Raw genomic sequence first — 15,493 nt, forward strand, 5'->3', positions numbered from 1 at the left:
ACTGGTTCAGGGAAATGAGACAGAGAATAGGCCAAAGAGGACCATTCAGCCACCGCACCAGAAAGAAAGCAGAACAACCAGTCCCTCGCTGAGAAAGTGGGGATGGCCCAATTAGCTCCGCTTACCGCAACAACTGTATAGCTTTCTGGATTTGTAAGGCCCTGTTCCGAATAAGGGCCTGAGTACCATCACATGGAAATAGGCCGCCTGAGCAAAGAGAGTGCGTACCCTCCTACCCACGTAGCCGCGGCAACTAGACACTAGTACCGGGCAAACTGAGAAAATCGCCATCTCCCAGTGGTAGGCCTGTCTCGTCAGGCTGACGATATATCCGTAGGTTCAGAAGCAGGATCGGCTGGCAGTCCAGGCCTGCTCGGAACTGGATATGTCGGCCCTTGTAAAGGCCGACAGTCTATTAAGAAACAGACCTTTAGGCTGACCCAGAGGACAAAAAGACTTAATAGTCTGAGGCCCTATAGTGAGCATAGCTGAAGGCGGGAAATTTGTACTGCCACTGTCAAGGTCAGGACCCAACAAGATATACCCTATAGATGGTATCTGCACCTCTGCATTCCCAGAGCGCAGCCATAGGGTATTACGGAGGATACCGTCGCAGCCGGAACTCTGAAAGTTAGGAGCTGGTATCCAATATAGGCATGTCCACCTATGACAACTGCATATATTACGAGAGCGACCAAATACATTTGAACCCCAGACGTGTTGGAGGGGAAAAAACATTACAAATGCATCAGCTCAGTATGCAATAGTATTAACCAACCATGCTATAGCCATGGTAGGGTGGGTAACAACCCCTGAAAGCGAGTATACTGATTTCAGGCAGAGTTACCACCTACGGATCAGAAGAATCCGACCACGCAGGAATGGGAGGCGTAGTAACGTCTGTAATCAGACGAGTAACATGCCCATCCACCCCAGGAGGGGCTCATGATGACCCTCAGGGAATTTGGGACAGGAGACCAAACACTGTTGTAATACCTCATATCTGGCAACAGCCAGAGTCCCGCCATGCGATCCACCCGCTAGTCAGCAACAGGGAACCAGAAGGCACGCCATACTGAGGGTGTATGATACAGGTGCAGGTCAACATTCACTCTAACCAGAATGGACCTGCCACCAGCCCAAAGCAGGGATAATAATACTTGAGATAGGCTTCCCCCCGTGTAAGAGGGAAAGAGCCCAAAACAGTATCCAGTTCACGGTAGAGCCAAGTGGGAAGTAACCACAGGGCGTCAACCACGCCAATTTGCGTTTCATAGAAAAACGACATCCACCCAGTGTGGCTGTTGTGGTAATCCCTGCAAGGGGCATGACAGACTATTGTGGCACCAGGGGGAATTCATATACTCGAAAAACCCCTGTAGGGAGCAGTAGTCTGTGTCACAGGGGAAGAGTGCAAGAAACTGCGAGATACCCTGAGATGAAAAAGGGGTAGTATGGTGAAGTAACCCCAAGTGAGGTACAACAATGGGGCCCGCCCGGCGATCCGCAATTAAGAGGATCCCGAGAAAACAAACCGCCCAAGGGGGTCGTGAAAGGGGCCGGCACCCGATGACGCCACATACAGAACCCTTTAAGAGTTAAATCCTCCGCACTAACACCTGCAGCACATGGCTTGCAGGATAGTAAAAATGGGTGCAGCATAACGCTCTTGATCAAGCAGCGCTATACTGGTCCTGACTGATACTAAAAATTAGCTGCAGGGACCCATTTTCAGCGTATGCAACACACAGTTCCACTCAAAATATGGCAACGTGCAGCACGCAACAGTATGTGACAAACCTCACAAATATTAACAAGTATATAAATGTGAGGTCTCAGAACCACCCCAAGTACAGCTGTATTAGGGCAGATAAGGAAAGGGATAGATATACACTGACAGGTGAGAGAATACAGACAGTCAGCACTAGCATAAGTCACATACAATGCAGATATACACATATATACATAAACATGTCATATAATATACTGCACTATTACACTGCATGCAACTTACCCAGATTCAGTGTCTGGGAAGGCTACAGCGCTGTGTACACTGACCTGATGGTGAGGTACGCAGGGGGACTGGACCAACTGCCATCTCCAGAGATCTCTGCTGCACCACAGAGAAAATGGCCGCTGGAGACCTCAGAAGAAGCGTGGCCCGCGGAGGAAGCAGCTCACCGACGCCAGACTATAGATACTGAAAGGCGCGCTGAGCTGAGGGGAGGAGCCGCTGTAACAGGGAAGGCTGTCTCCCCTGGCCGGCTATTAACCCCCGGGACGCCGGCTCCCTGCACCGAACACTAAGTCCCTGGTGGTCTAGTGGACACACGGGGTATGGGGGGCCCGCCGCCACTGCCGGCGCCTCCGGTCTGTCCCCAGAGACCGGAGGCACAGGACTGCATTTCAAATGCGCGGATCACCGCAAGCGGTGATCCGCGACCTTACCTGCTCCCCGTGGATCCGGCAGCAGTCCTGGGCGCCCGCAGAGTCCGGCTAGTACAGACTCTGGGGTCCCGCTGAGATCCCCAGATCTGTACTGGCGTCTCAGCGCCAGCGGGGTGACGGAGCGGCAGCTTAGACGTCCTATGGACAGTCTGACGCTGCCGCTCTGAAGAATCCAAAGGAAAAATAAAAAACTCTGTCCTTTAGAAAAAATAAAGCTTAGGGGCTGCTAATCAGCTCCCCACTGCACTAAACGGTGACCCGACTCCGGCCGGGCACAACTTAAACTGAGGTGCCTCTGGCTTGGGGGTGGGGTTATAGGGAGAGTGGACCCAAGTGCATCCTGGGAGCTAAAAGCTTTAACTGCGTGGTGCCCGGATTTGGTTCCCAACCTATACCCCAAGGTCAACCCTGTGGACCCCCTATGGACCCTGAAGTAGAAAAACAGTTATAGTTATAACTGACAGTCAGAAATAAAAGGCAGTATCAACACAGCAGCTAGCAAAACATCATATACAATGCATATGTAATTTAATTGCAATGGACCCAGAATCAAATACTCAAATCTTGGTAGGATATAGAGCACTATATACCTGATCCAGGGGAGAGGTATACAGGGAGACTGACCCAAATCCTCCTGAGACCAAACCGCTTCAGCACAGCACCGAAAGTGGGCTGTGAGCATCTCATATGCACGAGGAGGGTAGGAACAGCTACACAGATGCGGGAAAACCTTTGATGCGTCTGGGTCGGGGGAGGAACTGCCGGGGTAGAGCCTACCTCTCCTAAGCTGTGTGAACCGGCCGGGTACGCTGGCCTTATGGCAGCAGAAGCGTCTGCTGCCGATCCTCTGTGTCAGACGATAAGGCTCTGGTGGTCTAGTGATAGAGCGGATGGCCCCAAGCCCTCACTGCAGCGGCTTCCAGTGTGTCTCCAGCAACGGAAGCAACTACTGCCGTGCAAAATTTACCAAAAGTGAGGAATCTCCTTACCTGCCATCTCCGTGCGCCCGGTTGCAGTCAGGGCCCCGGCGTTGCCTCTATCAAGCTCTGCCATGACCTGCCGAAATCACCAGAGTCATTACTGGTGTTGCGGCCTGGCAGAGGTAGACCGTGTCGCAGTGCAGGCGTTTTATTACGCTCAGTACTGCTAACTCTATAACATAGAAATAAAATAAAACACAAAATTAAAGCTTTGGACTGCCTGAGCAGTCCCCCTGTTAAAAAGGTGCATCTGAATCCTGCTGCACCAAAATCAAACTGAATGCCTGTGGCCAGGGTCGGGGAATATGTGGAGGAGGACCTTGGGCATCCTGGGAGCTGAAAGCTTAACTGTTTGGTGCCTGGATCACTCCAACCACATTATCCCCATGGTATCCCTGTGGATCCCTATGGTCACTGAAGAAGAAATCAATTTTTTACAACACAGTAAGATCTAGGACACGGAAGGATGAGCATTGCTGGGACTGTGATGCATTGCCGTGGTGTTCGCACCACCACAGAATTTGTATCAGGATCTGCTGGTACAACAGGTTTTCCTACTTTCCAAAACACAGTATGTGACAACAGGATTTCTAGCAATATAAACACCAGTTTACGGCTTTTTATCCAAATAAAAAAATATAATTAATGTCTTAACTGTATGAGAAATTGCTAGCGCCACACTTTGCTTGGTATAAAGTATGAGAATAAAGTAACTCACGTCTTTCCATGCAGCAGACATGACACAGCTCCTTATCATCTTTCCCATCTGTAGTGGCACAGGTGCATTCCTCTAGCCCAAACTTCTCACAGATGGAACCTGCACATTGCTGTATGACATGTAGAGAATGATGTTACAAAATAAGAAATCTTAATGAGAAGACAGTTTCCTTTCATGTTAATATAAAGAAGCATTCTCTTATGCCGGACTCTCCTTAGTAAATCACTGTATACACATGGACATGTAAATGTAGAACTTAGCCAGTTACTGTCCATCTCAGAATGATTTTACAATACTAAAAAGGTAGCCATACTGTGGTTGTCCAGTTGTTGTGATGGGACTAGGAACACAACAGCTGGACAGACAGATTTTGCCTTCCTTTGTAGCACTATGATTAGGAGTTGGCCAAGTTGCCCATCTCTGCAATTTAAAACATTTAAAAAAGCCTTATAATTGTTATAGGAAATGCAAAAAGCATGTAGGTGTTAAGCATTATATCACACAATTGTTCACATTTTGTTCTATATAAAGTAGACCGAGCTTCTTAGAAACTCCCAACAACATGAATCTTTAAAACATGGACTTCCAATGTACTTACCCCCTTGATGCAGACTTGGGTTTCGCGGTTACACTCAGTTAAGTTTTCTCTAGGTTCAGATGGAGGACACTGTGGAGAAACACCATTGCAACTTCCCATCTTTGCGCAATCTGACTCATCGCGACATTTTTGTTGGCTGTCTTTGAAGTTGCACTCAGCTGTGCAGCAAGGGCCCTGGCTAGGACTGGAACAAAAGGTGCGAGTTATAATGTGTACATACTCTAGCAAATGCAACCTTATTATACAAGACAGAAATTACAATGTATCCCAGGCATTTCGTCTTCAGTACAATGTGAATAGTTCCAAACTGTATGTAGAGAGCATACATGAAATAAGTGTCTAATAGTGATCTTCAATAAAGAGAACTTTGCTATTAGTGCAATTATAGACTGCTGGTGCCATGTTCACCACAATTGTTTGTTGCCTGACAAATGTGGCTCCACAATCGTGATATCAAAGTTCAGCTTTAGTACTGTATCAGGGTATGAATAGATTATATTCTATAAGGTGTATTTGTTATATAAAAACCATAAGCTTATCTGTCACAGTGCCTCTTTTGACCCAAATACCTTACATACTGAGCAGCCTAATAATTCAGAACTTGCCTCTATTAAAGCATTTATAAATGTAGATTTCAGGAGAAAACTACTTCCAATGTACATGGATGCACTGACATTTGTTTTGGTGTTATCTGTTCATGTACAAACAGGCTCTATTCTCCTTTAAGGTAAGGTAACAAACACATCCTAATCCCTAAAATATATTCATTGTTTATACACGCAAGATAAAAAGAAAATAAATAAATAAAACAACCCCCTTGCCCTCAGCTACCAGCCTGAAAAACAGTCCCCATCTGAAACCGGTCTCTAAAATATAATAAAAGTTGTAGTACTAACTGTAAGCTGTCCACCAATTTCTACGTGCTTCTGAAAATAGGATAATCTTAGAATCAATGTTGGTTCTTAGCAAGACGGAACTACAGGGGCTGCGAAGGATAGGGGGGGGATGGCCCTCTCAATCAGCATTGAAGGAAGAGCAGAGCGGAAGCCTTTTGAGCATGCACATGCAGTGTTTTTATGCGGTTAACCACACAGTGGCAGAACTACAGTGGCTGCGGGAGTTGTAGAGGGGCGGCCTGCTCAATCTGCATAAAAGGCCGAACAGAGGAGCAGAGGCCTCTTAGCATCTGTGCGCAGCGTTCATATGTGGTTGACCTCTGCTATTTAGGGCCATATCCAATTAGCCGCGGTAAATTACAGCGGCTAATTAGCTCGCCCGGGGCTATCCAATTAGCCTCGAAGTTGGCCTGACAGCGGCACTTATCAGGGTTTTTTTTTTCCAGGAACTGATGTGTCCCGAAAAATAATCCACGATAAGTGCTGTTTTTTAGCCCCCAAAAAAGGTGAGAACACATAGGGCCGCGAGCTTATCACGGCTCCTATGTGTTAACGGGCGAACTATCCTATTAATTCGCCCGAATTAAAAGGATAGGGAGAAAAAAAATATTGGCGAAAATCGGTGATTATCGGTGAAAAATCCCCGTTTATCGCCGATCGCGGGGTTCAATTAGCGCCCGAACAGTGTTCGGGGCTAATTGGATATGGCCCTTAGTGTGAGAGGCCCAGAGACTAGAGCAGCATTATCGGACCACTACCATAATTTTGCTATGGGACCTAGCGATGCACCGATCCATCTCAGGGTTCACGTATATCTGTTTGCTTTATATACAGGAGGTAGCCCGGTCATCCAGACAGGAAAAACAGTCCCAGACACACCAGGAGGCAGCTGCAGTCCTCCGAAGAAAGGTTACAAGAAGGAGAAAATGGAACACATATATAGCATGCCCTACTGTTATGTCCCCTTTATATGTTCATTGGTGTGCGAAGCCCATTTACAGTTCCTATTATGTTTTCCTACAACGTAGGGACAAGAGGACAGTTGTGAGATATAGGCACCAACACATGTACAGGAGGGATTAGAGATATTATACTCCTCCAATACATAAAATGGCATGTATAAAAAAAAAAAAAGTACGGATGGGGACAATTTGAGCCACTTGAGAATCATAGATTGAAGATCATTTTAAATAGGTTATCAAAATATAAACCATATACCCTTGTCATTCACTATCCAAAACTAAGAGGAACAATTAATAATCTAAAATGTAATTCATAACAAATGTGTTTGGGGCAAAGAAAAGTTAACTAAAAATTCATTACACAGGACAAAGCAATGAGAAAGTGTATAATGAATTTAAAATGTCACGCCGTAATAGTTTCTATCAGATTATGGAAAAAATGTAAAAATAGTGATATAAACTATGTGCAGGCAGTTCCAGACGTAGCCATAGGGTGTATACCTGCAGCGTTTTCCAGGTTTTAACTTGCACTTCACATCTTCTGCCTGGTTGGCATTATGGCAGCAGTCATCTTTACACTGGTCATTGTAACCACAATCACACTCCTCTCCTTGTTCTACCAGCCCATTACCACATATGGGCTGCCCAGACTCTGTAACACAGGTTTAAACAGCATTACCATACAGACATACAAAAGTGTTAAATCTATGCAGTTCTATGACAGTATTCTGGCACATGCATGCGGAGGTACATGCAACTTACTATTCATTTGGAAAACACATGCTACAAATACTTTTCTTCATGTATGTTATCACACCTTTGTTAGGGTTTTTTTTGTTTTTTGTCAAGTACTTATTCACAAAGGAACCTATTTTCTGAGCCACAGTGTACATGATAGACTGTAGGAGCAAATAAAAGGAGAAAGCCAGGAACAATCTGCTCTTGGAACAAACCATGTTGCAGTGCAAGGGACGCAAATGCATTTATTTATTTTGCATGCAGGGGAAATAGTAGCTGCTTCTCCTTGTAGCAGACAAATATTGGCAGCAATGCTATTACTGTGAATTTTAGAATTAAGCTATGACACAGCCCTTTCCAACTACAGGTATCTGCACATTTGAAATCTGCCCCTCCTATAGGGCAACACTGTATACCCAAGATATAAATTGCTTTTTTCTTTTATTTGCTGAATAAGGTCCAATAAGTGCAGCCATAACACACCACAGAAAAGATACAACATGTAGAGAGACACATGTAGCGCACTAGTGTTAATTGTTAATGTAAATGCTGGATGACTAATGTTAGAAAGTTGAAAAGTGCATCCAAAGTTGGTTTACTCATTCACAGGCCCGTGTTCTCTATGGTTCTCTACAAAGATGGGCTATTTGTAATAAGTTTAATTCAGCTTTGGTTTTGAGTGAATACAAATTGCTGCTTTAAATTTAGCAGCTACATCACCAATATAAGATCACTAAAAAAAGAAAGATACTAGCACATCGATAGCGTTCAAGTGCACCTATCAACAGGTCCTAGCAGCATGTTTCCCATGTGTGCATAACACGGCTTGGTGCTTTTGACAATGTGCTTTTAGCTGCTGTGGTTTCAAAAGAGCATCTTCTAAATATACAGACTGATCATCAGTAGGAGAGTATCTGTAGCACGGGGAAAGACATTCCTCAGATTACCTTGCATATCTAGGTTATACCTTGAAGCCTCTCTAGGCATACCTAAATCGCAATGCAGATTTAATTTAGGCTTATTGGACATGGTCAACAGAACATACACTGAAGTACAAAATCCCTGTTTCAGAAACAGATGGCCTTAATCAATGGCACTGTGGGGCCTAAATGATGTGTTTATGCTAGCAGAAGTTTTATGCAAACATAACAAATATGTTGGACAAGATCGCTGTGTATGCATTACTACCGTTGTGGATTAGTTACAGTGATTGCCATCACAGGAAACCAGTCCATGCTCAGATCTTACTTAGTCCATGCTGTACTTTTTTTTTTTTTTTTTCAAACTAGCAAAAGCTTCTAATTGGTATCATGTACAATATTTTGTTTGTATTCTGTTTAAAGTGGAGGGGACTTTCACTGCGTCAACATTGCATTGATATTGGTCATTATCCATTTTCTTAATATACTGTACACTGAACTCAAAAGGATTCACTGTTCACGCACTGCACAATATTCTGATATTACAGCACTGAGTCTTAGGGAAATTATCTTTTTTGTATGTTATACTTGAAATATTATAAAGAACTTTAATTTAAAAAAAAAAAAGACAAATTAAATAACATTATATTAGACTACTACATCTGTGGCAAGTGAACATACAGGAGCTAAATAAATATGTGCCAGGAAGTTTGCATAAAAACATTTTCATATCCATGTTATTACCACTAGATTAGGGCAACGCTAGTAGCATAACATTTTCAGAGAATGAATAAGGATCCAACATCATCTGAAATAAAGACCTTTGGATTTCAAATTGTTCTGCCCACTATGTAACACTCGCTTCATGAGGATAGAGCTCTGCAGTAGGTTTAGGTTCTAGTTTACATACACTGATGATTCAGACACTGAAAGAATGTACATACCCACAAAACAAGAGTTCCTTTTCTTCTCCAAAACCTGACTAATATTACGGACACTGCATATGGAGAACTTGTTGTTGTTGAGCTTGTCCCCAGATGTAGCCCTGGCATACATAATAAAATTTCCATTCTCCTTAAAGCCCAAATTCTTAGACTCTCCTGGTGTGCATTCAGAGCCTGAGTCATGCTGCAAACAGAAAAGTCTAAACATTATAATAATAAATAATACTACTTTAAAGACAATAAAACAGAAGACAAATCTTCTGTTCTCTTTTAAGATGTGTCTGGAATAAAACAGATGCAGATAGCATCCCGTCCGTCAGGATGCAGACTGTCAGAACAGCGGCTTTGGAATCCCGACGGTATGTATCATGGTTAGGTTTAGGGTTAGGCACTAGCGGCAGGGTTAGGCTACGGGAGGGGAGGATTAGGGTAAGGGTTATAATATTTCCAGAAATCTGTCGAGATGCCACTGTCAGTATTCTGGCTGTTGGGATTTCAAACCAAATCCTAATTAAAGAGCTGCATGTTTATTTTGTATGGAAAATGCTTTCTTCTAAGGAAGCATGCTCACGTAGCTTATGCACTATGGAATACAAAGTAGTGAGCGGTAGGAAGATCTTTTAGAAAACAACACTTTATAGTTCTATTCTCTAGTAATATGGCAGATGTACAGCTGTATTCATCAAATTTCTGCGTATGATCAAAAACCTGTATTAAGCAAATCTCAAGCAAAGCCTAAATTAAGTAAAGCTTAAAGGATGTGAGCTAAATGTGTTCTTTGTGGAGATGTGCAGACATCTAGGGAAATATATTTGCAGGGGTAGCAGAAAGACGGGGATGGTAAATTCCTTATAACTTCAGAATAAGCTTAAAGGTTTTATATTAAATATATAAAATGGAAACAAATGCATAAGATATCACGACGATACTATTTCTTACCAGCAGTTCTACATTATGGACAGGTAACTACATAGTTAGCAATTGCATGCCAGAAGAGGAACTCTGAAAAATTTATACAATGTCTACAGGACTTGAAGAGAACAGTCCATCGCCACTCATCAGAAAATGGAATTAAATTGGAGCAAATCTGCAAGGAAGAATGGGCAAAAAATCCCCAATCTAGGTAATAAAAGCAGATAAGAGACATTACAGCAAAAGGTGGCTCTACAAAGTATTAAATCAGGGGACTGATCACTTTCCAAACGCTATTATTGTAAATCTTCACTATTTATTAATTTCAGAACAGTTACCTTTTAATGACTTGAATTTTGTAAGGGGAAACGTGTTAATAAAGCTGGAATTTTTTTGATTTCAATCATTTTAATTTTCCAGGGTGTAATATGGCAAATGGCAAGGATTTTGACAGGGTATGATGATTTCCTATAGGCACTGTAGTTACATTTAGATGCTAGAGTGAAAATAGATACATAATGTAAGAATACAGTCTGCATCTGACAGAGAACCACTTGGATTCTCTGTTCTCATTTCAGACTACAAAGAATCTGGTTTTTCAACTATTTTGCTATATGCAAAAACATAGAAATCAAAAATCTATCACGTTATTCTGTTAAGGAGGCTAGGCGAGCAACAATCAGACTATTGTCTAATTAAATCAGACTTTTTGTCTAATTAAAGGAAACCTAAATCTAACAAATGCCACTGTTCCTTATTACTCATTGCATTGAGTTACTTGCAAATTTGAAATCTCCCATGTTCTCTTTATAAACTTACTGGTGAGCCAAAGTTATGTCCAACTTCATGGGCAAAAGTGATATGAGAAACTTTGGGAGGCACGTGGGAGCCATAATTCTGAACGGTGATGATTCCAGTGTTCAGGGACTTTTTCTTTCCATCAGAGTAGAGTTTGCTCTTTTCACATATTCCACCAGAGCTGCCTATAAGCAGTGAACATAAACAACATATTAATTAACATAAAATTTTACCTCGACAACAAAAAAGGGATTGTAAATGCACAAGAAAATAAAAAAAACCTAAAACCAAAATCATATGTTCAGGCAGTCAGTACAATGGAGATCTATATATAAATGTTGAACAAGCCTAAACTAAGCATTTGGGAGCCGGATATGAGGCGCAAGCCCTACCCCTGGTTGGCAGGGGTGATTGGCGCGGCGCTTCCGGAGCACGCCCACTATGTACGTGATGTGCGCCGGATGGAGCGGATGTCTCCCACGCCCGACCACCACGTGTGTATGGGAACTGCCATGTGCGGCGCTTATGTATGACTGTCACACATGCCGGGTTATGATGGACACCACTGTTATCCGGCCTCGGTGTACAGCGTGAGTCACATGGTTCACGACATGAATGGAGGTGTGAATTGAGATCCACCTTAAAGGATGGATATATGTAAGAGCCTCATTAGTTACAGGTACCTCATTTGAATAGACCCGCCTCCGATATCGAGTATTTTTTATTGGAGACACTATAGTGCCATTCTATATACGTCTAAAAATTCTATACAATTTGTTAGTATTTTGTATACATTTTGTATCACTCAAGAAACACTGTGTTTGTAACATATTGACTTTGATGGGAATAATTGAGAGGAAGGGTGGAGTTACATCAGGACTATATAAACAGGTCTAGTTCACTCACCAGTCACACTTTGATAAAGGCTTTGAAGCCGAAACGCGTCTGTGCGACTGGAGGGACAGCGACCGTAGGGGTGACCATACCATTTCAAGGAGTACCACGGAGAGGTGATTTGAACCCGGGTATTTCACTCACTATCGTATGTGTACATGCTTGCCTTGGTTGGAAGGCCCCATCAGATACGCGGCCACTTTTATTTTATTTTTGTTGATGTGGTTATACTCAATAAATATAATAGTATTACACTATGGTCGCTTTTGTTGTTTCTAACTCTCCTTGAGGTTTTGATACACCTTGCTGGGTGCGGACCTTACATTATCTATTAAAGAGAAAGAAGTCAATCCCCTTTACGCTGTGATAAGACGGACCATCCATACCTACATGTAAGTAGGAATAGAAAATCTACACCTTTAAATTAAAATTGCCTGCCAATGGTATTTTTTCTGCTTGTTTTGAGGGATTCTTGGAGGAAGATATACAATAGAAGAAGTGAAATCTGCCATTCTAATAGACTGTGGTTTAAAAAGAGACTCATTTATATCTCATAAAAAGGAGCGCTTGGAATATTGTATATTTTTTGTATTGTTGCATGATATGTGGTGGGGACCGCATGATTTTTAAGCTGCCCTTTTGTACTTTGTGAACGCAGGTATTATACATTATTTTGTTAAGCATTAAAGAGAACTCTTACTTTTCTTTTTGCTAAAAGCATATGAGTATATACTACATGGTAGGCTATTATGATTAAACTTAAAGCAGTGAATTTAATTGTCAACATTTTGAAGACATTTTAGAGCATGCCGCTTGAACTAAAATTTCACATTTGGTGCACAACATGTTTTATGTGCTAGATACAGTTGGTGTTCAGCAACATGGGAAACTATTAGATTATAAACTCTAGAGAGCATTCACCTTCGGTCACAATGTTGGTTCATGTATTGAGTTTACATGTAAGTTTAATATGTAACCCTATAGGAAAGCTCTGTGTAATATGTTAACCCGTTATTCTAGAACATGGAAATTTAAAAACACAAACACTTGCTTTTATTTTAAAATGCAACTTAGCAAATAAATAGCAAAATCCGTATATTGTGCCACTTTGTATTGTTAAACATTTTGAACAAACGTGGCATAAAAAAACCCACCAATCCCTTAATAGATTATTGTATAAAACTATAAATAAGATTATTTTTGCAAAGATGAAAACTTGCAATAACTTAAATGTGTAGAGAATCAAATCCAAACAAAGCTAACTGCTTAATGCTGAAATATACAGTAATACACGTACCAAAATTCCCTTAAATCATGAGATGTGTGGTCAAGTGTAGCAATTACCACAATTCAGAGATATAAAGAAAGGCATTTATTTATAGCTAGCACGAGGATCCACATGATGGTACCATACAGTACTAGCTTGTGCTCTCTCTGTGTTAGAAGTGGGAAGTTGTAAGACAGAACTTTCATTGTTCAGGAACCACCTCACAGTGGGGCTTCATGTGTCTGCAAATCGCAGAAAAACGGCATTCCCTGCTGTGAATGGGAACCTGCAGGCATTTCATTTCTACATCTAATAACATCAAGATATATGTTCACTGCAGAATTTGAGGAATGAACTTGCCGTCTTTTTACCATTCTTACTGTGCGTAATAAATGTGATTATCAAACTACAAAATGGAATGAAAGTGGCTGCAAGATAACAAGCCACCCACTTGTCCCAGGATTCCATTTAGATGGTAGCAGACAGCTTTGTGAAAAGTATTTTTGGACAACATAAACTTAAAAACTAATGCAAAAAATATATGGAAATTTCTTCTAGTCATTCACACAGAGGCGTATTAAGACGGGTGGTGGCGCAGGTGCAGACTTCCATAGTACCCCTTCCCCCTAAGAAAAATAGCCTGGCGCCAGCGTATGCACAGATTATGAAACTCTGGCACTGTGCCAGAGTCTTGTGTGCATAACTCCGGCAGAGTCTTCGTAAACATGGAGTCAGTGCCATATTTCCAAAGTCAGTGCTGGAGATCTGTGCATGCGGCGGCTAGGAGCTAAGTAAAATTGTGGATGCAGGGTGTGAGGGGTTGGGTGGTCAGAATACAGACAGTCAGAATCCCAACGCGTGCAGGTAAGTATGCTAACCCTCACCCCCCCGGCCCTGCAGCCTAACCTTAACTCCCCTCGTAGTGCCTAACCCTAAACCTCCGCGGAAGCCCAATACTTACTGTCGGGATGCCGGTGGTTGGAATTCTGAAGCTGAGATTCCGACTGCTATCGGGATTCTGGCGTAGGGGTGCCCACACCTGGTATGCGGTGTGGGTACATCCTGCACCCATAATAGATACACCTAAGCATTCACTGTATCTTACCTACTTCGAAAGTACATCTTAAAGTTGATGTCATAAAGTTGATGTCATGACCATAGTATCAATTTGATATAGGAATTTTTGGGAATTTGTGGGCAATGGTGTTCTAGATATAGTGAACCAGCTCTAGAGTACAGTATATTGTAGGTATGAAGAGATATAGTATAAAAGCATTAATCGCAGTCTACCATCTCTAACCAGCTGCTGGCGAGTTTGAACATTTATTTACTGGCTACTACTAATGGTTTAAAAAAAAAATAATAATAATCTTGTAAACTACATGTACTTGTGTCTGATCTATGCAGATTACGCTTATGAAGAATGATTTCTAGTTTGATTTTTATCAAAAGGCTGAAAACTGGTATTACTTCTGTTTTTGTGAATAATCTCAAATGTAACAGTACCTGATGGGGCTCCAACCCATGCAAGTCCAAGGACACCGTCATCAAAATCTCTATCAGTAAACACATAGGCCAAGCAATAATCATCATGGTTCTGTTCAGAATTCAGCTCCAGGAACTTCTCCACTCCAATGTTGGGAAACCGAAAGGGATTTGTTGGGTCTCTCTCATCAACTGTAGTGTTAATCTAAGGGGGAAAAAACAAAAACAAAAACAAAAAAACTTTCTTTCAGAGCTCGATAAAAATGTGCCTCTTCAAATCATCCTCAAACCGCTACAAAACACACGTTTTATCACTAACACAACAGCAAAGCCCCCTAAGGAACAATACGAGATCTCACTATAATCAAGGCTATATAGCATGCAGAACTAACACAAAATAAAAGATGTTATCATCAATGATTTCCACATAATACAGAGCACCATTGCTTCCAGCTGTATTATCAGCACCATATGGCGGACGATTTTGGCTCATTGAACCATGGGTTACCTTATGCCACTAAATTTTACATGACATTTTCAAAGATGTGCAAAAGCACTTGAGGATGGGAACAGCAATGTTCTATGCTGCTATCTAAGCACTGTAAAAGATGATCATTAAAGAAGTTACTTAAAGCTGCATTACCACCAAGGATACGTTTTTATTAAATTGGACACTGACTAGCTGGAGCCTCAGGGGCTGAAATGGCTTATCATAAGTCCCTGGGGGCCTATTATTGATTGTACTACTCACATACTTAAAAATAAATTGCTGGTTTGATCAGCCCCAGGAAAAATATCTACTAGTAGCAGCTAAATGAAGGGGCCACTTCTGCAAGTACGATATGTGCCTAACCACCAAGCTATGTCAACAGTGTGCGCCTAAGATGGAGATCGCGAAAAATCATGTAGCAAGGTAGAGCAAATTCTCCCCTA

General features: G+C 42.0%; 1 protein-coding gene across 1 annotated transcript in view; it reads right to left on the reverse strand.

The window, feature by feature from the left end:
* Positions 1–15,493, reverse strand: part of ADAM10 (ADAM metallopeptidase domain 10) — a 215,638-nt gene that overhangs the window by 26,417 nt on the left and 173,728 nt on the right. Inside the window, exons 8-13 of the mRNA XM_088445260.1 lie at positions 14,582–14,765; positions 10,936–11,099; positions 9,205–9,388; positions 7,104–7,254; positions 4,745–4,928; positions 4,147–4,255 (exon numbers count right to left, since the gene is read on the reverse strand). Coding sequence (XP_088301386.1) covers positions 4,147–4,255; positions 4,745–4,928; positions 7,104–7,254; positions 9,205–9,388; positions 10,936–11,099; positions 14,582–14,765 — 976 coding nt within the window. The remainder of the gene's footprint in view (positions 1–4,146; positions 4,256–4,744; positions 4,929–7,103; positions 7,255–9,204; positions 9,389–10,935; positions 11,100–14,581; positions 14,766–15,493) is intronic.

The sequence above is a fragment of the Taudactylus pleione genome, unplaced genomic scaffold (genome assembly GCF_031769625.1).
Source record: "Taudactylus pleione unplaced genomic scaffold, aTauple2 ptg000019l, whole genome shotgun sequence".
Lineage (NCBI taxonomy): Eukaryota > Metazoa > Chordata > Amphibia > Anura > Myobatrachidae > Taudactylus > Taudactylus pleione.